The sequence below is a fragment of the Capsicum annuum genome, chromosome 3 (genome assembly GCF_002878395.1).
Source record: "Capsicum annuum cultivar UCD-10X-F1 chromosome 3, UCD10Xv1.1, whole genome shotgun sequence".
Taxonomy (NCBI): Eukaryota; Viridiplantae; Streptophyta; class Magnoliopsida; order Solanales; family Solanaceae; genus Capsicum; species Capsicum annuum.
The window spans coordinates 232,957,693-232,983,712 of record NC_061113.1 but is presented as its reverse complement, the minus strand read 5'-3'; the positions used below and the strand labels follow the sequence as shown (position 1 = coordinate 232,983,712).

The window sequence follows — 26,020 nt, the reverse complement described above, 5'->3', positions numbered from 1 at the left end:
AGTTGGAGGACCAGGATTTTCATCAGAAGTTTGACCAATTGTACGACTGTGACCGCAGTTATCATCAGAATTTATATCTTCTCCCCTGACCATTGCATTGGCATCTTTTATGGGAGCTGCACCAATTTGTATGACGGAAAAAATGTTAGAAGATCAGAACAGGTACACGTACTCCTCAATGATTCAACAGAACAGGCCAGCCTTCCGAATCATGAGATGGTCAGAAGAATTTTACCTCTAGCATCATTCTCGGACATTCTCAATCTATTACTTGCTTTGTAAAGTAGTTCCTTCTCCAACTCTGCAGCATTTGGAAGAGATGCATTCCTATTTGGTTGGGTAGATTCCGGTAAGTCTTCTGCATTCTCTTCTTCATTCTCCAACTCTGGCTTTGTGCATGAGCTCTACACAAAAGGAATTGGTTATAAATCTCACTTGCTAGAAACTATAAAGCAGATCTCACAAAGATTTTCATCCATTGGAAACTAAACTAACATTTTCACACAAATGAAGCGATTTTTGTCCAAAAAGAATTTCATGAAGGTAAATATATATTACCTGAGCATCACTTCCTTTCTCAATGCATTCCCGGTTTCTCTGAACGCAAGCTTTATAACCACTTGAATGGTTACTGCAAGCATTGTTTTCAGCTGTGGCCTCAACCTTTGGTTGTGCAACACTTTCATCAAGAGGCCCCTGGGAACTTCCACTTGCCTGGCAGGAAAAAATAGTTAAGAGTTAATATGCAGATGATAGGCGAAAAGTTCAGACATGATGTTTAAGAAAAGAAACGCGACAAGAGAGTATTATGCTTACAGATTGTCTCCTCCAGACGTGCTGCCACAAGTACTTTAATTCATTCTTCCTAACAGGCTTGACAAGAAAGTCTGCCGCACCTCTCAGCATGCATCTATAAACTGTACTAACTGAGTCGTTTGAGGACATCACTGTAAAAAAAAAAAAATTAAAAGTTCTGCATGAGTAAATTTGACATGCTGACCAACTTCTCCTGCAACGATAGCTGGATAAAGGAAGTATCATACTTATTACAGGAATGTTCTTGCATATGTCGTGCTCCATAATCAAGGTAAGAAGAGTGTATCCAGAGATTGATGGCAGGTCAACTTCTGTCAGGATTAGGTCGACGTTGTGAGGTCTGCCTTTCAACAACTCCCATGCCTTTAGACCATCAGAAACTGCAGCGACTGCACAAACAAAAAAATTTAAAACGTCAAAATCCTTTTCAAAGGAACAGGTCTTGGCTACACAATTTGTTTTCCTCCCTTCAGTATGTTTCTTGCATTTTGGCAGGGACGGAGAGCAAATTGCTGATCGTCATAAGCAAAGTATTCAAAGGCCATTTCCTTTTTGATTAGTCAGAAGCGAGTTCAAAGTGATCAGATGTGCTAGTTCTTTCTTCCTTATTTTACTCTTTTCTCTTTGTATTCTTCCCACAAGAGAAGATAAGATATAAAATTGTACCCATAAATTTCACAACAAATCCTCAATTTACCATGAAACTTAAAATGACTCATCTACCATGCCAAACTGTTAGGTCATGGACATGGATCTCCATCAATTAAAAAACTCTAGAAGGTTCAATTATATCTTCTCCCATTTCATTCTTGTGCCTAAAAAAAAAAAAAGTGGTTTGGTGCACCAAAGCTCCCGCCATACACAGGGTCCGAGGAAGGGCTGGACCACAAGTGTCTACTATACACAAGTTAACCAATTACGTGAAGGCTCCCCTTCAATACTACATAATTTGTCTTATACGGAAGATTAGAGATTATAATATTTCAAGATGTGAAACAAACGAAAACTCTTGACCAAACCAAGTTCAAATCCAAAATCCTGAATAGATGATGAATCTTGGAATTATCTCACCCCTCAATTGGAAAGAATACCAACATATATGTATTCTGAAAGTCTAGCAAGGATTAGTGAATCTACATGAATATCCAAATTCGATTTAATTCTCCAATACTCTGCCTAACCTTCGTTGAAAATAGGGGTAACATAAAACCAAAGCCCCAATTTCCCAAGAGTCGAAAAAAAAAAAAAAACAATCCTTCCCAATCTCCCATTGCAATTTAGCAAGAAAGCTATCGTTTAACTCCAACGTCGATTCCTTAGACGGCCCCTCAACTAATAGTTATCATCTCAGAAAGTCACTTTTCTTCTTGATTCCAAAGTGACTCTATAGGACAATAATTACTTGTCGAGTGACCATCTGATAAATCAACTCCGCAATTCCAAGATTATTCGAATTTACACGTCTATGAGCTTAAATAACTCAAAACCCAATTTAAAGTTGCAATCTTTTCACTATTAAGCTACCACCCGACATCCTCAAAAAAAAAGGGGGAATTTCAAGAAACTGTTGCGAAATCAGAAAAGCGAAAACACTAACCTCTGTAACTACATTTCCTAAGAAGGGCAGCAACAATCTGTCTTGTAGAATCATCCGATTCAACCAACAACACTCTAAATACCATTTTAGGCAAAAATCTCTCCCATTTCAAAATCGAACTAGATGTTACTGCTGCACCTTCTGCTCCTGTTTCCTTATTCTTGTTCTCTGTTTCTACTTGCAACTCCATGTCATCTGTCCCTATAATTTCCAAATCACCTTCACCACTCACAACAACTTCACCCATTTCTTCGATTCCTGCTTATGTTTCACTTCAAAAAATATCCTCGTACTTTATCAAAGTCGTAAGAGAAAAAAAAAATAGTAAAAAAGCAGTATCGTTGGTGAAGCTATAAAGTCTTGTAAAAAACAGGAGTTGGTCACGTTTCTCAACTCTGTACCACTACTAAAAATCTGGCAAAAAAAATATCTGAAAAATTTGAGTGGGAGAAAACTGATCAAAGGGTGATGAATGAAAGTTGGTTTATTCATGTCAACCGCCTATTATCTAATGGTGGAAAATTAATTTGAGATTAAGAGTGGGGGCCAAGGGGTATACAAGTGTGTAGAGAAGAGACACAAAATATCTAGTAAGAGGTCATATGTGTATGGCCCAAATTGGCCACGTTGAAACCAACTTGCCTCACAGATCAAAAAGTTAGGGCCCATTGGCCATTGCTTTTGCTTTGCTTTCTTTCTTTCTTTCTTTCCTTCTTTCTTATTGGATGAAATTGAATTGGTTGTTGGTCATTTGGTAACCCTGATTTTAATAGTATATATATCTACTCCCTCGTTTAAAAAAATAATCATCTACTTTAATTTGACATAAAATTTAAAAAAAAAAAAATTAAATCTTATGATGTTAAATTAAAGATATGTCAAATATATCAAAATATTCTTTAATCGTATAATCTTAAAACACGTTAGGTAGAAAGTTAAAATTAAAAAATTACTAAAAAAAAAGAAAGAAATCATTCTTTTTTAAACAAACTAAAAAGAAAAGTTGATTATTCTTTCGTGTTGCTCTGAGACACTCTTTATAAAATTTTAATTAAAAATATATTTTATTATTATAATCTTAAATATGATTGATACTAAGGTGATGTACTGTCTGCGTATATTCTATTTTCCCTAACCTCAATTTATGGAATAACATTGGATATGTTATTATTGTTGCTGTAGTCTTGAAGTAATGGTAAAGCTGTTGCTATATTATCAAAAAGTTACATATTTAAGTCGTGATAGTTTCTAATAAAAATACAAAATAAAACTACAAACAATAGACCTAATGATATAATCCTTCTCCAAATTCTATGCACGGCAAAAGTTCTAGTATTTCAGACTGTTATTTTTTAACTTCATGTAGTTAGAAAGAAGTAACAAACTCTCTTAATTTGCTTAAAAAAAAATAAAACATCTATTTTCAATACAAGGGCTAAGTAAAACAAAATAGAGGGAGTTTACTATTGCTTAAAGAAATAGATTTTTCTTTAGATATTTTTAAAGTGGGTCCCAACTGGAGAAGATATTTTTAGGTAGGGAAATTAGTGTTTAATGTTTGATGGATAGGACCTCGGACACGTGGATAGTCCACTTTTATATCTTTTCATTTGTGGTTTTGAAGTTGTCAAATGCCATCATTTTATACGACAAAAAATAAAAATATAGTACTATCTTTTTTCTAGCTGTAACGAGTGGAGAAGGGAGCGTTTGAGAATATTATAAAAAAAAGTCTAATTGACTAATTGCCCATATGGTGGTGTAATTAATTGGGGAATCGCATACTCTAAAGAAGCTTCTCCTATTCGTGGTTATTATTGGAGGATGTTAATTCATCATTTAATTACCAGAATAACCTTGTAACTGTATACGTGTCACACTGTCAGCAAGTCTTTCTGGTACTTTTTTATTTTTGGTGGGGAAATATCTTTGCTAAGATTTTAGGATTTTAAATTAATAGTTCGGCATTATTTCCCTACTTTTTACTTTCAGATGTTATCAATATTTATTTAGTTTATAAAATTAAGAAATAATATATTTATTTTAATATTAAATATTATTAATTATTTAATATATTTTTTAAAATATTAAATTTATTATATTCGAAAGATAATATAATAAAAATTATCTTTATCATCTACTACTTCATAATTTTTGTATTAATAAAAAAATAAATAAGTAAAAATGAACGAAAGAACTAAAAGGTAAAGATCTTTTTTATATTATGACTTTCAAGTTAGTTGTTATTTTAACGAAACGATTGATAGAAGTAAAGTTAATAATTTTGGGATAAAATAAGAATTTCGGAATAAAAATTTGAACCATTCGTTTGATTGTAAATATAATTAGTCATGAGATAAGTTATCCACCCAATTGGTGGGATAACAATTTCAAAACTATTTTTTTTTTTTTATAAAATTATACAATAACTAAAATATCCTCAAAATCTATGATTTCATTTCTCACATCGCTCTCTCTTTATATATATATATATATATATATTAGTATTTTAATTATGAATTTTAATAAAAGTTAAATACTTAATAATTTTGACATAAATTTTATATTTACATTAAAAATTTATTAGTAATATATAATAATTTATCAAAAATTTAAATTTAAAATTCAAAATTCTTAATCCATCATTATCTCCAATTATTCGCTTTCATTGACCCGTCTCACATAAAAATATCAACACCATTGTTGAATTACATATTTTAAATTAAATAATTTTTTAATCACTTGAAAATTGATATGGTATACATAAAATGAATTTTAATATATTATATGAGTGATATGTGTTTAAATGAAATGAAATAAACAATAAATCCTCTTTTACTTTAACAAACTTAAGTTGGAAGTTTTTATTTCAAATTAAATAAGAAGTAGTAAGATTTTTTTTTAAACACATACGGCATAATCATGGAAAGGCACACGCAAAAAAATTAAAGCTAAATGAGATGAAAGTTTTATTTTTAAAATACACACAATATAATCATAAAAATGCGCACACACAAAAAAATTAAGCTAAATAAGATGAAAGTTTTATTTTTAAAAATAAATATTTAAAGCTTGAAAAGAAATTATATGAAAAAAGAGTTAAATAAGATGGAAGGTATTTTTGTAATCACTTAATTTATTCTTAGAAATTATACCATGCATATTACTTTGAATACAACAAACCAAACGCTCAATAAAAAATAATCCCAGCGTAAGTAATCCAGTATAACTTATCCCATTATAACTTATCTCATCATAACTAATTCCATCATAACTTGTTTCCAAACCAAACGACTCCTTAGAGTTATAGAATTTAAAATTTTCAAGAGATTTATCTGTAATTACATAGCAAGCAATCTACTTATATATATAGTTTCTTCACTATTAGAGTTATAGGATTTTAAATTTCAAGATTAAATGCAATATCTAGATTACAGCTCGAACTCTTAACTTCGCATAGTTGGGATAGTTTTTGTTGTTGGTTAGGTAGAGAATTATTCACGTATTAAAGCTAGTGTATATATATGATGTTTGATAGTCTTTTACTAGTTGTTTTGTATAAAATTCAGCTGTCAAATATAGTGTTTGATTTAAATTTTAATCCTACATAAAATATTATGTATAAATTTTGAGCTAATTTATATATACAGATAGAAAATGAAATAACTAATGTACAATTAGCAATATATATGAATAACTAAACCTTGTATGATTAGCCTCCACATTACTAATACTTACCTAACCTAATCTGGAACCAAATGACTCTTTAAGAAAGTACACTTAGGTGAAAACCCACAAAATTATCGTCCCTATGTTAATAATACCAAAAAGGACAAATATATTTTTGAACTATGATAAATGATACGTATATATCCTTTGTCATATTTTGGGCACACATATATCCTTACTGTTAATAAAATGGTGCATATATACCACTCACACTAATAGCAGGAGTATATGTGTACCCAAAATATGACGGAAGATATATACGTACTATTTATCATAGGTCAGGATATATTTGTTCCTTTTTTCATTTTAATTTTTTATCCTAAATAATTAATTCAAACCCACTATCCGACCCAATAAACCCATTGCACCCTTTCAAACCAACTCAATTTGACCTCTATTTTTGGTCCCAAATCCGATTCTTTCTCAATTTTCCTCTTAAACGTGAACCACGATCAAATTGCAGTGATTGGTCGTTGCTACTAGTTGGTGTTTACTGATTGGGAGAGTGGAGATTAGGCTGAAGGTAATCGGAGTTAGGGGTGCGACGATGGTTCGCCGGTGGGGTGTTTTCAATTAGACGGAGACGTTGCTTATGTGGTGTTGATTAATGGTGGATAGTGTTTTTTCGATAGAATTTCACTGAAAATTGAAACGTGAGAGGTTCAATTTATTTGATGGCATCTCTTGAATTTTAATTGAGATCGGATAGAGTAGTGGAATTATTGGGTCGAGTAATGAATTTTGGTTAATTATATGAGATAAAAAAATTAAAATGAAAAAGGGACCAATATACCCCCAAACTATGATATATGGTATGTATATGCTCTCCGTCATACTTTGAGTACATATATGTCCGGACCATTAGTGTGAGGGACATATACATATCATTTCATTAATGGTAAGAGCATATGTGTGCTCAAAATATGATGCAAAATATATATGTATCATTTATTATAGTTCAAGAATATATTTTTAGTTTTTTTATTAATATTATTATTATTGAAAAAGAAAATACTTCTTAAATTTCTATTATATAGGAGAGGTGGTCTCGACCACCTCTCATGTAATTACCAAAAAAACTCCTCTATTCCTACTTAATTACATACTATGCTCAAATATATAATAATTCTATTGTTTCATCATAATTGTTTAAATATTTAATATATTCTATTAATTTATATTAATTAACTATAACTACATATTGAAAGTAATTTTTTTTATTTATTTAATTGGCTATCATGTTCAAAACTAACTTGTTACCACAAATCATAATAATTAATAACTTAAAATATTTAAAAGACATATAGAAATTTTATTGACTCTCGTTATTTTAGCAATGCCACATAAATTGAGATAAAAGAAAAAGTACTGCAAATCATACTAATTAACAACTTAAAATAATTAAAAAATATATAAAAAAAATTTAGTTGATTCTCAAAATTGTATTGAAGCCACATAAATTGGGACACAAGGAGTAAATATATTATTTGATAATTACATAAAAATTATTATAAATCACATTAATTAACAAGTTAAAATATTTTTTAAAAAAATAGATAAAAGTTCTAATCAAAGTTATATTAGTGCCACATAATTGGGACGAGACAGAAGAAGATATAAAACAACATATATTATTTGAAAATGAAATAAAAAGTACTGTAAATAACAATAATTAACAAAAAGAAAATTAAAAATTGATTTATGCTTCAGCTGCTTCAATCATGATTTTAATGTATAACGCGTAATTAATTATTATAAGTCACTTATGTATTAAAAAATTAATAATATTGAATCCATGATTTTACTATATCACCTACAATTAATTATTATAAGTTATTTATGTATTAAAAATAAATATTGAATTAAAAAATAAAAAATAAAAATTTATGACATGTCTGATTAAGTTGTTTCAATCGTGATTTTATTATATCACTCCTAATCAATTATTATAAGTCATTTATATATTAAAAAAATTAATAATATTTAATAAAAAAAGTAAAATCGACGTTTATGACATGTCTGCTTCAGCTGCTTCAATCATAGTTTTACTAAATATCACACCTAATTAATTATTATAAGTCATTTAAGTACTAAAAAATTAATAATATTTAATAAAAATAAAACCCATATAAAAATGATAAATTAACTCTTGATGTTTTAATTAACTTGACGTCTTATATGAGGTCCGCTTAATTTTTTCACAAGTATTTTTTATAGTAATTTCGTTATGTCACTTCTAATTAGTTGTTGTGAGTCATTTAAGACATTTATGTTTCGCTGCTTCAGCCGTGATTTTACTATATCACCCCTAATTAATTATTATTGTCATTTAAGCATTGTGCCACAAAAGTTGAAATAGAAAAAAATTATAAATCAAAATGATCAAAAATTTAAATTATTTAAAATATAATTGGCTATCGTCGACACAAAACTCTGGACAAGGAGAATAGCCTATATTATTCAAAAATTACATAAAAAGTATTATAAATTACAATAGTTAACAACTTAAAATATCTAAAAACAATTTAATGTGTTATATATTTCAGAAAAATTACATAAAAAATACTAGAAATCACAATAATTAACAACTTAAAAAATTTAAAAGATAAAAAATATTTGGCCGACTCTTGAAATTATATTAGTGTCACTGAAATTGGAATAGAAGAAAAGTATTATAAATTACAATAATTTAAAATTTAAATTATTTTTAAAATATAATTGACTATCAAATGCCATAAAATTTTGAACAAGCAAAGTAACGTATATTAAAATATTATATGTTGAACTCATGCTAGATTCAGCATGAATCTTAAAAAACATATGCAATGCTTTTATTAAAAAATTTTATTTTAATATATCAAAATTAAAAAAATAAATAAATATTTTAATATTAGATCCATACTAACACGAATCATTCTCTTCTAATACTTTGATAAGGATAGAAATTCATTTGTATCTAAACTATAGACATGGTCCAGGTAGACCGAAATTCGGCTTCTTTTGGGACACAAGAATCGTATAAAATATCTTTCAAGATTTTTAATTTAGTGGTGCACATTGCAACTACTTTTTCTCTCTCTCTCTTTTTTTTTTTTCTTTATGAGTTTTCATGTGTTAAGATTTTTGTAGCTAACTCTATTGACATTTTAAAAAAAGTGCACCTCCTTGGCCGCCACCAAACCTTATCCAAATTAGAGAAGCTTAGCCGTTCCCTTCACAAACTTGGGACACTGTTACTATACATACACTAATGTTGTCTATTGGCAGGGTAAGTCCTTGTCCATTTCGAACTTCAGTCGGGGAATTATGCTGAACATATTTTTATTATAATGATATAATTAAAGTCGATTTTAAAGAAGAATTTATTATAAATATTGTAGTACTACTTATTACAACATATAATAATTTACATAAATTAATTAGGTTGATCAAGAGGACTTTTAAATGAGCACGAATGATCTAAGCTCGGTAAGTGATTAAAAGGATAATAATTGAATAAATAAATAAATAAAATAGATAAACATCACTTCAAACATTGTAATACTACTTATTAACATATTATAATCTCATAAATTGATTAGTGTGATAGAAAAGGTTTCTGGACGAACAATGTCAATACGTACCATTTCCTTGTAACAGTGTTATGCTTTGATAACATCCTTATATCAATGTTATGGTTTGCAGTGTCATTACTCATTCAAAATCTCTTTTGATCAATCTAATCAATTTATGTGGACAATAATGTCTTATAATAAGTAGTATTATAATGTTTGAAGTATTGTTTACCCATTCATTTTTTCACTTGTTTAATTATTACCCTTTTTAGCTATTTTACAGAGCTTAGATCATCATTGTTTATTCAAAAGTCATTTTGATCATCCTAAAATTTACGTGGACTATAATATATTGTAGTAAGTAGTATTACAATATTTGAAGTGTTGTTTGGCCTTTTTTAAAAAGAATTAATTATTATCTTTTTTAATCATATATCCTAATTTGCAGTAATCCTCATGTTCGATTGCGGTCTATGATATACCGATTAATATACCAGTATAATTAAAGATTTTATTTTATTTTATTTATTTATAAGCAATGCCTTTTTTTTAAGTCTATTACTTGTAATTTTCAATATGCCCTCACGCTTGATTGCACTCTATGATATACTTCTTCATGGAGAAATCTAATGTTTAAGTTTATTTTATTTATATTTAAATATTAATTTTTTTAGCCTTTGTAATTTTTAATATACATAATAATTTATTATTTAATATTATGAGAAGGTCGATTGAAAGGATTGTATAAATACTCTCTATTCGTCACTTCAACTTGTCAACTTTAGTATAGAAAAAAGCATCACATTTATCCTTGTGTTTCCAAAAAAGGTCATATTTGTCCTTCATTATATTTTTTGATTATAGTTGTTTCTAAGATTTTGAATTAATATTTGTTCTTAAGTTGTTAAGTGTCATTTCAATTCTTTTATTAGCTTACGTGGCGTCTATATGATGCTAAGTTGCGTCTTGCGGAGTTAGAAGCTCTTGATGAGAAGAGGCTGGAGGTTCAACAAAATCTTGAATGTTATCAGGCCTGACTATCTCGTTCTTTCAATAAAAGGGTTCGCCTAAGGTGCTTCCAAGTTGGAGATCAAATCCTTGCCGTAAAAAGGCCTATTATTACTTCTCGTAAGTTTGGGGGTAAATTTACTCCGAAGTGGGATGGACCATATGTCATACAAGAGGTATATTCAAATGGTGCTTATAAGCTTGTCGATGCAGATGGATTAAAAATCAGTTTTATCAACGCCAATTTCTTGAAGAAGTACTATCCTTGAAGGAAGATGACACTCCTTAAGGCACGAGTATAAACTGCATGTTCATTCCTGGCCCACAAAAGTATAAACTATGTACGACTGAAAAAAAATGTCTGCTAGGTTGAAAACCTCGAAAGAGGCGACCTGGGCAAAAGTTAGGACGAAAAAAAAAACACTCACCCCAGAATTATGTTGTGACTTGATCCTCTTCATTGAGGTACGTAGGTGCTTGGAATTTCATTATGAGTTCAGTTGCATGAGTGCCAAAAAAATATGTTGCTACAGTATCCGTCATATGAACGCCAAGTATGAAACTATTCTAATTAAATTTTGGACTAACTCCAAATATTTGTGACTCAATGGAGGTACCCCGTCGAAAAAAAAAAGAGTTCCTTCAATGGGATTTGGAATGCTAAAGTTCTCCAAGCCTACAACTAAAAGGATCTCAAAATTTTCATGCCTTAAGGTGGATAAAATGTGTCCCTTTGCACCTTAAGCTGACATCTCACGGGTTTATCCTTACAAGAATATTGAAATTTCCATATCTTAAGTTGGATAAGATTTGTCCCTTTGCACCTTAAGTTGGCCTCTCACGGATTTATCCTTAAAAGGATATCGAAATTTTCCTACCTTAAGGTGGACAAGATTTGTCCCATTGCACCTTAAGCTGACCTCTAACGGGTTTATCCTTAAAAGGATATCGAAATTTTCATGCCTTACGGTGCACAAGATTCGTTCCATTGCACCTTAAGCTGACCTCTAACGGGTTTATCCTTAAAAGAATATCAAAATTTTCATGTCTTAAGGTGGACAAGATTTGTCCCTTTGCACTTTAAGCTGGCCTCTAACGGGTTTATCCTTAAAAGGATATCAAAATTTTCATGACTAAGGCAGACAAAATTTAACCTTTTGCACCTTAAGATGACCATTGAAAAGGGCTCATACTTAAAGAATATCATTGCATAAGTGCATTGGTGAAAGGGCCCATACTTAAAGAATACATTTGCATAAGTGCACCGATGAAAGGGTCCATACTTAAAGAATACCATTGCATAAATGCATTGGTAAAAGAGCTCATATTTAGAGAATATCATCTCATAAATGCATCAATAAAGGGTCCATGCTTAGAGAAAATCATCGCATAAATGCACCGGTGATAGGGCCCATACTTAAAGAAAACCATTCCGTCTTCAAGTAAAATCTTTCGATCTTAAGGTGACAGAGGCTAAGTTAAACTCTCGCACCTTAAGCCGGTGTTCACCATCTTCAAGCAAAGTCTTTCGGTCTTAATGTGACGGAGGCGAAGTTAAAATTTCACACCTTAAGCCGGCCAATTGTTGCATGTTTCTATCTGTTTCAATTCTCCAAAAACAAAAACAAAAAAAGGGGAAACAAGAAAGAAAGTAAAAACACAAATAGAAAAGATGTTACCTGTCAGAGCATTGCGATCTTGATAAGGATGAAACCCTCAAAATATGATTTGCAACAATCAGAACACCCTTTGATAGTGACGTTTCTACATCAAGATATAAATTATTTAGTGAGGCAATGCAAATCCAAAATCCTCTGCCGGATAGCATATAAGATCAACTTCAAAAAATCACCTAGAATAATTCAAGAAGTGTTAAAATTTAAATCTTGGATATGTTATATATGCATGTTTTGGGGATCTATAAAATTAAGCGGATCATAATTTTGATATTCTCACATTAGGATATAACTTTTTGGTGATGTCGCGTAAATCTGAAATTGCTGATGCATCAAAACTCAATGCTGATTTCGGGAAGACACCTAAAATAATTTCGAAAGTATTAAATTATGAATTTCATATACGCTGTAGATCTTTGTGTCTAGTTTCACAAGAATCAAGCGGCTTGCAATTTTGTCATTCCTGCTTTAAGATATGAAAGTTTTAGTAAAGATGCCCAAATTTAAAATTTTCAGCATGATAAAATTCAGGGCTAAATTCAAAAATTATCAAGAATTATATTGATGGAATTTAAAGCTGAATTTTTGATATGTTATAGATCTCGAAGTCTAGTTTCTGGAATATCAAACAGTTCATGATTTCGATATTCCTATAATAAGATATGAATTTTCTACCACGAACATGCTGTGCTGAAAAAAATGACGAAAATAAGAGAAAAGAAGGAGGGAAAGAAATTACCTCAATATTGTTGATGGCTTGAAAACCCCAAAATTGATACTGAAAAAGTGGGGAAACTACCTCCTTTTATAGAGTTGTAGGATGGATGTTCCCTTCTCCAATATAAATTCAGATTGGAATAGCTTCCATCTCCAAATTCAAATTGGAGATCGTTTCCTTCTCCCATACAAATTCAAATTGGAGGTTGTTTCCTTCTATCATACAAATTCAAATTGGAGGTTATTTTCTTCTTCTATACAAATTCAAATTGGAGGTTGATTTTCTTCTCCCATACAAATTTAAATTTGAGGTTATTTCCTTCTCCCATACAAATTCAAATTAGATGTTGTTTTCTTCTCTCATACAAATTTAAATTTGAGGTTATTTTCTTTCCTCATACAAATTTAAATTGGAGGTTGATTTTCTTCTCCCATACAAATTCAAATTGGAGGTTGATTTCCTTTTCCCATACAAATTCAAATTGGAGGTTGTTTCCTTCTCCAATCTAAGTTCAAATTGAAAGAGTTTTATTTCTGGTTAAGTAAGGAGATAAAAAAGTCTTCCAAAATCTGTTTGATATTGCATATCATGCCTCACCAACGGGTCTTAAGTGTAGAGGTTCGTGGAAAAAATAAGAGAGTTTTGAAATGCAATATCAATATGGTTCGGCTTTAAATTTTTTGAATAAGGTATTTATATGTATGAAAATCGTTGAAGCACGAAGGAAACATGTTTAAATAATCATACTTCAAGGCTAGTCTCCAAAATATTAAATGTCTCGACAAGTCTTGAAGTAGGGGGCATTTGTGGGGGATGCAATTTTATTAAATTTAAATCCGTACAAAATTTGGATTATATTAAATTCAAAATATATTTGTAAGACCCCGCAAAGTCCTAAGCTTAACTCAGGCTTTTAAGCTTGCTAGGGGGTCCCAGACTTAGAAAAATTTCAGCTAAGTATTCAGACTTAGTATTATTTTGGCCTTCGTAAGTTGACAAATCTATTTTACGACTCTTGTGACCTTAAAATATCAATCTTTAGGTTGATTCATGATCAGGAATGTCAGTAGGTGTTTTCGAACGAGTTTCATATTTTTCGAACCTCATTTAGACCACATTTGAAAATTCAAAACAGTGTATCGATGCGATTTCGATGCGGCGCGTCGATCAATATTTTTTCTTGGCTCCCAGTGGCAATTTTCAACGACGCGGTGCGTCGGCCTTTGCGTCGATGGTTCAATTTTCAGTCATTAAAAAGCCACGTCTTTGGGGGTAATTGGATCTTTTCCCACGTATTTCAGCCTCCAAAACATATCATTAAGCCATCCAAGAGGCAAAAATATACTCATTCTCCTTAGAATTTATCAAGAACAAACCCTATTTTATCACATTCAAGATCCAAGACTCAAGGTTTCTACCATTATTCTTCAAGAATTCGCTAACTAAGGTATGTGAAGTGTTCATCCAAGAGTTCCTTCCATCCTTGGAGTCCAAGAAACTCTTTTAAACTTCAAGTAGTCGGAATTTATGATTTCCATGATTGGAATTAAAGTGTATTCATGATTATTAATTGAATTAGATTTCCATTTCATGATTTATTACACGTTTCATGTGGAATTGATTATTATGTGTGTAGATTCGTATGAATCCATGTTAAACTCCTTGAAATTGTGAAATTGAAAGTGAATCATGATGCTCACTTATTAAGTGCATATATTATGCTCACCAAGTGCTTGATGAATTGTTCATATGAACTAGTAAGGGAAAGAAATTATGTTATGCTAGCTTATGTGCAAGTTGTACCATGCAAGTGTTTGATAAAATGTCTCTATAGATACATTATGGACAAGTGTGTATTTTTATGCTATGCAAGATCATGTGATGCTTTATTTTTCATGCTATTGAGTCCTGTGGGTATTTAATACCCGACAATTCAGTTGTTTACCTAGAGCCAGTGTGAGTTACAGAATAATCTCTGTCATGTCATGACCAGTAGTACTCTCAGTCAGTTACAAGACTCAGGAAAACTTAGTAGACTTAGTATCAGTCCAATCCAGTTCAGTATTCAGTTCAGACCTCAGTAAATTCAGTCAGTTAACCGAATTCAGTAGTATTCCGTCAGTCAACGGAACTCAGTGAACTCAGTTCACTTCAGTTAGGCAGTAACAATTCAGTCAAACCTAGTATGAACTATGAAATTAGTTCAGTGCCTATTCAGATGGGAGTAAGATTCAGCACCGAGTTAACCCAGGTATGGGGGCATTCCTGCCAGCAGAGGGCTTGACCCTTAGTAGCAATCCCTGTGTTACAGAATTAGGTAGCCAGCGTAGGTTGAGATATCTTCCTGCCAGATATTATGAGGGTTGATATATCTCATTCTAGTTTTTCTGCTAGCGAGGGTTGACAAAAGAGCTTCCTGTCAGAGAGGGTTAACTCACAGTTGTCTTTACCCGTGGCACGATACTGACACCCTTCCAACTGAGTTACAGGTTGGACCCCAATCTATTTAGAAAGGGGCACGCTGGTTATATGATTACCTCCCACAGTCTCGTTTCAAATTCAATCTCAGTATAGAACTCAGTTCAATTCTCCAAATTCAAGACTATCAGACACAGTCACTCAGTTCAGTACGGGACTCAGTATAATTTCACAGAATCAAGACTGCCAGATACAGTCACTCAGTTATCAGTAATTCAATATCAATATACTCAGATACCAGTTAATCAGTATTCAGACACAATATTCAGTGTTATCACGATCTCAGTTACAGTCTATGTATTCATGCATGTACTCTCATTTAGTTATGTTCATGTCATTCAGTCAATTTTGTTCATGCATATGAACCCATGCATTTCAACTTACCTCACTTAGCATACCAGTACATTCAAAGTACTGACGTATAATTTCTTTTGCGCGATGATGTCTTATATCATACGTTTAGACGCACAAGTCCCCGAGTATCCTTAGCAGTTTAGATTTTCAGCAGTCAGAGTTAGTTATGAGTCCTCATAGTTTGAGGGTATGATTATTATTTCAGTATTTCAGTTTTATTTCAATAGCCGAAGTTAGTTGGGGACTTGTCCTATCAACTCCACAATTCAAACAGTTCAAAGGCTTTCCAGACTAAAGTATTTTTAGAAAGATGTATCGGTTTTGGTATTGTTATACCGTATTCAGGTTATTACAGTATTGAACCTTATGGTATGTTTTTCGCTTAATTTTCGCATATTACAGTATTATCATTTAGTTAATGCAGAAGGTACCTGTTATGGGTTAACTTGTAATCCTTCGAGATTATGAGCACCGTGTAGTGTTCGGGGTACAGACTCGGGGCGTTATAATATTAGTCCCAAATAAATATTGTGGATTAATAAAATTGGATTAGTTATTTAAGTCCAAACATATATGGATTTAATTAAAGTTTAATTTTTATTGGGCTAGCCCATTGATTTGGACTACAAAATAAGGAGCCCACTTTGCTAAATCCTAAGATATTGTCATATTCTAGAAACCCAAATAAGCGCCACGTGTCAAATGACATTGCATGTCAAGTCAAGTGAAGGAGCCAATAGGACCATGTCACATGTCAAAATGATGCAGCAGGCCCAATGAAATCAAAACCAATAAAAGGTGCCACGTCACTTGAATTTGATTGGACAAAAAAAGTCCCTCTTCATCATGACTCTTTCTTTCTACAACTATAAATAGGGGTCTTATAATTCATAAAAGGACCCCAAAACTCTAACAAGTAGCAAGAGAAATGTCGTGGATCAAGCGCCACAATTTCTCTAAAAAGCTTAAGCATTCAAATCAAGTTCATCAAGATTCAAAATCAAGACCGCAATATTCAAGAACAAGCTCAAAAACCCCTGAATTCAAGCACAAGTCAAGATCAAGTCCCTCAAATCAATAAATCAAGTTCAAATTCAAGATCAAGTTTTAAGCCCTTGAATTTATATTTCAAAAGACGAATCAGAGGATTCATAGAGATTGTAACATTCACATATTGAAATCAATAAATTGACTGTTGCAATATTTTCTTGTCTCGGATTTATTATTTTCAGCCTCGAGAATTTTATCGTCCAACAGTTTCTTACTTCAAAAATCACTCAACTTAGGGTTCTTATCTCAGAAAGTCACCCAACTTTGATTTTTACTTCAAAAGTCACTTAATTATGGATATTTTACTTACAAAGTCACTCAACCTATTTAATTAATTATTTTTTATTAAAATTTGCTAACATGAAATTTTATTTAAAACCAAAATTCTAAAAAACAAATTTAAAAAAACATTTGAACCATAGTATTACATCTTTACTTTATATTTAACCCTCTGGAATTTTAAAATATCCTAAATAATTATATCAATTCACTTATAATGTTCATATTGATTTTTAAGATTTTCAGAATTATATTCATTTAGCTGACTAGATTTAAATAATTTTCAATGTGATAATTATTTACGAAATTGATTTGAGTTATTAACTCGAATGTGGATGTGTTTTCTGGAAAAGTTTAATGAACCAACGTATTTTTGACCTTATTAACTAATATTGAAAAGTAGGGAGGGCGATTAGCGAACAAAAATATCTGTTTCATTGTTTGAAAAGGGAAGACGAAAAAGATACTACTATATTACATTTTGAGCCACCTAATCTCACTTAATTTTGTCTTCTTGGTTGGAAATTAGATAAAGGAAGAGGACAATAAAGACAACTTTAAAATACAGCCTTCCTTTGTTTAGTTTGATGAGTAGATAATTATGTGGAGATAAAATAAGGTTTTCCTCTTGGAACAACAAATTTAAAATCATGAGAAAGGAAGGTGAAAGAGTTTAAGGTAGGTCCGTACACGAATTGATTTGATTTTGTTCATCATCCAATTGAAATTTTAAATTTTTATTTGTTGAAATTCTGATTCTAATTCGATTTGTTCTAAATTTAATTCGGTTTAAATTTTATTATTTTGATTTGATTTTACAAATCAATTTTTGTTTGATTTTGAAATTTTAACAATTTTTTATTTTGCCGGTGAAATAGAAATGGAATCAAGGATTATATCAATAAATATCAAATAAGAAAATAATTTCTTAATACCTTAACGGTGCAAGAAAAAGTGTGTGAGACTGAGAAATATCAAAGTGGGACAGTCTGCAATTAATCTGTAAATTGAAATGGTCTAAATTTGGGTTTGGGTTATGAAATATACTTAGTTACCTATCGTATTTACGCCATATATAGCCATATAACTCATTTATAAGTACATTCATTATGAGGCATGTATATAAATTTTGATATTTTGAATCAATTTGGATTGTAATTAACACACACAATCATACCCAAATCGAGAAATCATTATATTTTAAAATTGATTTTGTAAATCAATTCGGAGTGTATAATCCAAATTTTATTATTCAAATTGAAAATTCGAGTTAAATCCAATTAGTGTACAATCCTAGTCTGAGGCTCCTTGAAAAACAACATCGTTATCTTCACGAGGTAGTTAATATCAGTATTTTAAAAGGTAGTCTGAGGCAAATCTCTGAGCGAGGTGTAGCAAAAAATGCACTGAGGTATTTAAGGGAGGTGAAAGTATTGAAAGATAAATGCTCCCCACATTTGAGGCGTCTACCTAAGCGTTGGGACGGTCGCTTAAGCATGAGACGCAAATTAGACGTAAGACCAGAAAACTTTACAAAATAAAATAATTCTTTTCTATTAAATCTCTAATTTAAATTTAATACTAAAATATATGATTGGTAAATACTTTAATACTCAATTCAAAAGTAAAAAATAACTTAAAAATCATACTTTCAAGTGTATTTGTAGGTGGAATATCGACGATGTAGATACTCAAGAAGGTGTTGGGTACAAACTTTCTTCTTCCTAGTTCCTTTTTTTCTTTTAATTTTTTTTTTTTTTATGCAAGTCACATAGTGATTAGTTTTTAAGTTATTTACTTTTTTAATCTCTTTTGAAATATAATAAATGGTAATTGAATGTGTAATTATACTGATTGCGTAACAAAAATGTGAGGATGGATTAATTATGTCCTTTTTCTTTAAACAAACTTGTAATTTTGAGGATATATAATAGTGTATGAGTATATGAAAAGTTGACTTTATACATTAGTTTGAATTACGTGGCTTTGATTATTATTTTGCTCAACAATTTTAGAACATCTTTTAGTTATTTTTTATAATTTTTATGTAATTTTACTTTTTAAGTGATTTATCTCTTTTAAAAATTATTTGTTTCTAGTTTTATTACTTTATCTGTGGGGCTTATGCTCCATCGCCTCGCCCCGTACTAGGTAAAATACCTCGCCTTATGCCCCTACCTTCACAAATATTGATCAAAATTAAAAAAATAAATTTGGATGTTCAAACAAAACTATATAAAAGTATTATAAGTTGTAATCAAAATTCACATACTTGAATCATGAGAAATAAAAAGTATCATCTAAAATCTAAATTAAGACTAAGTGTAAATATTTCTTATAAGGCATACAGAAACCTTTTACTCCTTGCATTTCAAAATACATGGTATTTTTATTTTTCATTTTGTTTCAAAATAAATTGTGTTTTACATAATCCAAGAAACGAAAAATACTTTTTAAGAATAAATTAATAAAAATATATTCTACTTTCTAAAAATAAATAATTTTCTGAAAAGCGATGCTCAACCTAAAAATTCTAATTTGAAACAGAGCAAGCAATGAAAAATAATTTTAGGAGCATTTATCTTTCCAAAATTTGATTGCATTGCCATAAAAACTAAGGTAGTGAATGCAGTCAATACCATTTTACACCATTCTAATTGAGAACTTTGAATCTGCTCTTGACAGCACCATGTGAAAGAGGCAAATAATTTTCCTTTTTAAGGCTCTCTTGATATTTTTGCTACATTCTTCTAGAAAATTCAGTACCAAATGTTTAGCTTCAATAAAAGTTTTTTCCTTTTATCTATCTGTGTTACTTCCACTTTTTTTTTCTTTATTTTGTAATTTTCAAGGCATGCTTCTAACTAAATATAATCAGGGGTGGATCTATACAGAAGGTATGAGGTGGCACGGCACCCGCACTTTTTGGATGAAACTCTGTATATTTATGTGTATATGTATCAGTTAATGTATAAATATCATGCTTGACACCCATAATATCAAAGGGACCAATGGCTTAAGTGGTCCAAATTATTTGGTTTAACTCCCAACAACGCGTGTTTGAAACCCGCTTTGCACTATATTTTTAGAATGATTTTTAACACTTGTCTATTTTCTCTTAAAAAAAACAACATAGTGTGGCTATGAAGAATAAAACCCGTGACCTCTTCATGTAATACTAATACTTGTTAGATATATATAATTATAGTTTACTCTGATTCCACTATCCTAAAATATCATACGGAGTATACGTTATTGTTCAAAATAAGGTGACACCCGGAACTTTCGAATCTTGGATCCGCCTCTGATTATCATTCTGTCTATCATATTAATCAAAGTCGATTCGATCATTTATATCTTATTGCTACTGATGCGCCTGGGTTTTTTTTTTTTTTCTAAAAAAAATCTTTAATTAACAATATAATTGCCAAGTATGTGAAGCCGGTTTTGGACATGATGTCAATCTTAACGTGCTTGAATTATTAGGTTTGTGTACTCATGAAGTGAGATAAAGTAATAATATCTAGAAGCATGTAGGACATCATTGAGGGTTCTTTTCTAGTACCAATTCATTGTCCATTATTGTTGTTGTAGAACCCAAACACTATTCTCAGATGCCATTTTCTTATTTACAAAAAACCCCCAAAAAAAAAAAAAAAGGAAGGAACAACTCATTCCATTTTGCTTAAATCCAGGCCACATTTCTTTTGTTAAAATCAAATACTGCAATGCTTTTGTAATGAGATGCTGAAGATATATACGATTACTGATAATTATTTGCAGCGTTTTAATCAAAGATTAGGTTTAGTAGTTGTAGAGCCATTGGATACCTTAGTTTCTCATGAGGTTTTCGAGAGAGATTGGATACCCTCCCCTTGTTTCTAATTCATTAAAGTTATAATTTACAAAGCATTTGAAACTGCTAATTAACGACATTATATTATATAGCATCATAAACTGTTTTTTTTTAATATTCAAGATTCATTTGAGCTTTAATTCGAAATCCAAAAATTTGTTGTAGTAGATTTGTTTTAGTGAGTGTATATCAGTGTATATTGCAATTTTTTTCATGAATATGACAAATATACATGATATAAATGCGATACATAGATTTTAATTGAAGACGTACATAGGTATACACAGTCATTCAGCTCACCTGGTTTGATGCCTAACTCAAAATGTCAACTAGCAACTCTTCAAGTCAAGCTCAAAACTTAGTATTATAAGCTTCTTACAAGCGTTATCAACAAGATCTCTGAACGCCCACTTTGAATTATACTCCCTCCATCTCAAATTACTTAATTTGATTTCTCATTTTACTTGTCTTTTTTCATTAATCAAGAAGAGATAATTTTTTTTTTCATCTTTTATCCTTTGCACTAATTACTTTTTCTTCAAATTAAAATATAAACATCATTTAATAGGGGTACTATGATAAATTAGAAATGTTGTTAATTATTTTTTTTTAATTAATGTGTCATCTCAGTTTAGGACAGAGGGAGTAACATACTTTTTGAATTATTATTATTTGCAGTTGTAAGAGTTGCAAGCTCAACAGTGGTGGATTTCAAGTTGATGGTATTACTACATGGTGGAGAAATGGTTAGGAAGAAAGTGATCTTTTGCACTTGGTTACACTTTGCTAATTATTTTTCACTAAAATTGCCAAATTAAGCTTGAAACGTACCAGCAATAGCAAGTTGGGATATTCTTGCCATATGTCAGGCGTGTTGAACTTTACCAAATTTAGAGTTTATAGGCACATAAGGCCCAATCACTAATGAATAGGAGTGAGGCCCTGAAGTCCAAAAACTCAGTATATTTGGAAAAAAAAAGTAGGTGATGGGGATTCATGAATCATTAAATTTCAAGGTCTTATGAGGGTGTCTAAAGAGAAGCCTTATCCATCAAGGTGTTGACTTGCATCAATTGGATAATTGATACTTCCTCCCTGTGTCCTAATTTACGAGAGTTTGAGCTATTTGATCAAGCTTTTATGAAAAAAAAAAAACTTAAATATTTTTAAATATTAGCCGAAGTTGGTTGTTCAAAAGCTAAAAAAAAGTATTTTTTTCCTTTTTAGCAAATTTTTTTTTAATTATGGCGAAACGCAAGTAGTTTCTCTAATATTGATGACAAAAGTGTCTTTCAAATTAGTTAACCAAAACACCAATTGCAATCTCAAAATACTTTTTCAAAAACACTTTTCAAAATAAGATTTAATAACAAATGATGACACAAAATAGAAATAAATTATAAAGATAAGGATAATAGATAGAGAATCAATGGATAGACATAGAAGATAAAGAAAAGGACAATCGAAGGTATTCAAACCAACGACCTTCCTTTATATTACCAACGAACACCTAAGCTTTTACAATTGACCAAGAGAAAATTCGTACGCCCTCTGTAGAGAATAGCAAAAGAAAGGTGTAGTTGGGGAGACCTTCTGCTAGCCCAAGATCGTTAGCTAAGATCAGAAGATTCAACTAAGAAGAGGAAGTTATGAAAATAGAAGGAAGATATTGGATAAGAGAACTTGGGTATAGAAGAAGACTACTTGAATTGATTTGTCCATCCCTATTTATACTTGTTCATGGATGGTTCTAGAAAATCTTCTAGATAATTCTACATGAAAAAACTAGTAAACTTTTTCTACCACTAATCTAGAATATCTAGATATATAATTCTACAAGATATTTGTTCATGACACTACTCTAGGACATTCTACAAGAACTTAGATTATTCCATCACTAAACTATTCTATAAACTTAACTAGAAACTATGATACTCATTCTACCAAAAAATTCACTTTATATATTTTTCACACTCCCCTTAAAGTGCTTTTTTGAAAGTTATCCCAAACTTGTTGTAGAAAAACTTAAACGAAGCTTTGAACCATGTCTTGGCGAAACTATTAGCAGTTTTTTTTCTAACTCCTTTTTCTTCTTCCAATGATGAATATTTTCCTACATCGATTTGTCCTTGTTGTATTTTATGATGTTGACTTCTCGAACTCCCCCTTTCTCTGAATTCCTCCACAACTTCATTACCTGGAGACACACATGTGATGGAAAAATTTGGAGCTCTAGAATTCAAGATTTTAGAACTTACTCTTTTTGAAGCAACTCCATAACATAAGTATAGTTCATTTGTATCAGCCTCCTCATTTGATTCAATGACGATCTGATCATCAATTTTTTGTGAAGCCTCAGCATCATAATAGGATCTACCACTAGATTTCATTTCTAGCTCTTCAATCATATTATATGTTTCTCCATTTAAAATTAGGGCTTCATCGTTCATTAGATCTTTAGCTTCTTCATCAACTTCCAATATTTGCTCTGAGCCAATGATTGACCTTGATACAATGGATAATTGACCTGAGACTTCAACTTCTATTATATCTCTCTTAATACTTTCTCCGATAATGTCATCACTGGCATATTGATTTTCAGAAACTGTTTCCTCAGAATCTACTTCAACACTTTCACGTTTAGACTTATGTCCAATTTTAAGATCTGCTTCTTTGATTTCCTCGATAGAAGCTACCGCGTCTCCAGTCTGAGCGTCTTCAGTAACCTCTTGATTCTTATCAGTGCCTTCTTACTCCACATTATGAATTTTATTAGATCTGATCCAATCTCTTTCCAAATTTATTGAAGCCAATGCATTTATTGCTCGACTCTCAGATTCTAAGCATCTTTCCCAGCCTTCTTCTTCTTCAACAACCTTTTCAGTATGAATCATGTTGCTCTCCGTGGCTCGATAATATCTTTTTATATGTCCTGCTTTACCACACCGATAACATCTGAGAGACTTTTTATAACTGTTAAAAAACTCTTCCTTTTTTCCAGGCGAGCTTAAACCACATGCGAATCGAGAGTGAGGCATATCTCTTGCTTTTCCTTTATCGTTCCTTTTGTTAGCTACAAGAGCATTTTCTTCCTTTTCTTTAACAAATTCACCAGCCAATTATTTGGCTAGTAACTCCTGTGACGACAACAAATTCTCAAATTCCTTTAGGGATGGTTGTTAAGCCTATCCCTGAATTGATGTCACAAAGGAAATATATTCTGGTTTCAAACCACGAATAATAATTCTTCTCATTCGTGCTTCAGAGATAGCTCCGTCTGTATTCAACAAAGAAATCTCAGAACATAAGTTCTTAATCTTTAAAAAGAACTCGACAATAGAAATATTACCTTGAGTAGTGTTCGCCAATTCATTCTCCAATATTTGTAGCCAGGCTTCATTCTTCTTATTGAATAACTGATCGAGCTTCCTCCAAATATCATGAGCTGATTTACACCTTATACTATGGTCAAATAAATTTGAGGATATGGATCTCTTCAAAATGAACTCCACCTTCGCATTAATCTGCTTCCACTTCTTATATGCACTACTATTCTCGTGTTCGTCTTTCGGAGGACTTGTGTTACTCCCGTTAACAACATCCCAAAAACCCTCCCCCACAAGGTATGATTCCGTACCAGTATTTCATACCTTGTAATTGGACTGATTCAACAACTCCATTCCCAGTCCATTAATGCGCCCACTTAAATCCATTAGGACAAACAAGTTAAATCGATCACAAACCCGATCTTGAAATAAACTTCAGAAGTCAATGTATGGTTATGGCTCTGATATCATGTAGAGAATAGCAGAAGAAAGGTGTAGTTGGAGAGACCTTCTGCTAGACCTTCTGCTAGCCCAAGATCGTTAGCTAAGATCGAAAGATTCAACTAAGAAGAGGAAGCTATAAAAATAGAAGAAAGATATTGGATAAGAGAACTTGGGTATAGAAGAAGACTACTTGAATTGATTTATTTTTGGTTGGTTACAAATGGATAAGACCATCCCTATTTATAATTGTTCATGGATGGTTCTAGAAAATCTTCATAATTCTACATGAAAAAACTAGTAAACTTTTTCTACCACTAATCTAGAATATCTAGATAATTCTGCAAGATATTTTTTCATGACATTACTGTAGGATATTCTACAAGAACTTAGATTATTCTACTAGAAACTATGATACTCATTCTACCAAAAAATTCACTTTACATATTTTTCACACCCTCAAAACCAAAGTTCTAATCTATACATTCAACAAGAGTTTACTAACACTCACAACAAAAATATTTCTCATCAATAGTTATAAAAAAACTGACTAAGAAATGTAAAGACAAGCTATTTATAGTTATGAGTCCTGAAGTGACCCTCAAAACAAGAGAAAGCCTACTAAACGATAGGCTGCCCTTCACCAAAAGCCTTGGTGCATGGCCAAAGTCTCCTTTTCATTGCCAATTTGGTCACAAACTATCCTTCATCTTTGCTTGATCCTTCTTTGCCAATGTGCATCGCTAATTTGTCTTCCCATCATAATTTGGGCAGTGGGGAATGCATGGCTTTATTACAATCTTAGTTTGGTCTTTTGTTTCCTCCAAGCAATTGCTTTGACTCCAATACATGCTCAAGTACCTCGGTCTTCATGAACAAAGCTTGCATCCTTTGGAGTTCTCTCGCTTGACCTCTAGTAAAATGTCGTGAGCTAATTCAGATTGTATCATAACTAAACCAAACATTAATGATGATTTATATGATTCTTTTTTATTATTTTAATTCACGGTAAAAGCAGTAGAATAGTTAAGAACAACTAGAGCAATTGTAGGGGAGGAAGAAGAAAGAATGAATGAGAAGAATCAAAGAGTAGTATGATTTTATTTCATAGATAATAAATGTGAATTACTTGTTTACA

At 31.2% G+C, this 26,020-nt stretch overlaps 1 protein-coding gene across 1 annotated transcript in view; it reads right to left on the bottom strand.

Moving 5' to 3' along the window:
• Positions 1–2,905, bottom strand: part of LOC107862999 (two-component response regulator-like APRR5) — an 8,214-nt gene extending 5,309 nt beyond the window's left edge. The window contains exons 1-6 of the mRNA XM_047408677.1: positions 2,414–2,905; positions 1,044–1,205; positions 817–947; positions 559–714; positions 236–404; positions 1–116 (exon numbers count right to left, since the gene is read on the bottom strand). Coding sequence (XP_047264633.1) covers positions 1–116; positions 236–404; positions 559–714; positions 817–947; positions 1,044–1,205; positions 2,414–2,660 — 981 coding nt within the window. The 5' untranslated portion in view covers positions 2,661–2,905. The remainder of the gene's footprint in view (positions 117–235; positions 405–558; positions 715–816; positions 948–1,043; positions 1,206–2,413) is intronic.
• Between the last annotated feature and the right edge of the window lie 23,115 nt (positions 2,906–26,020).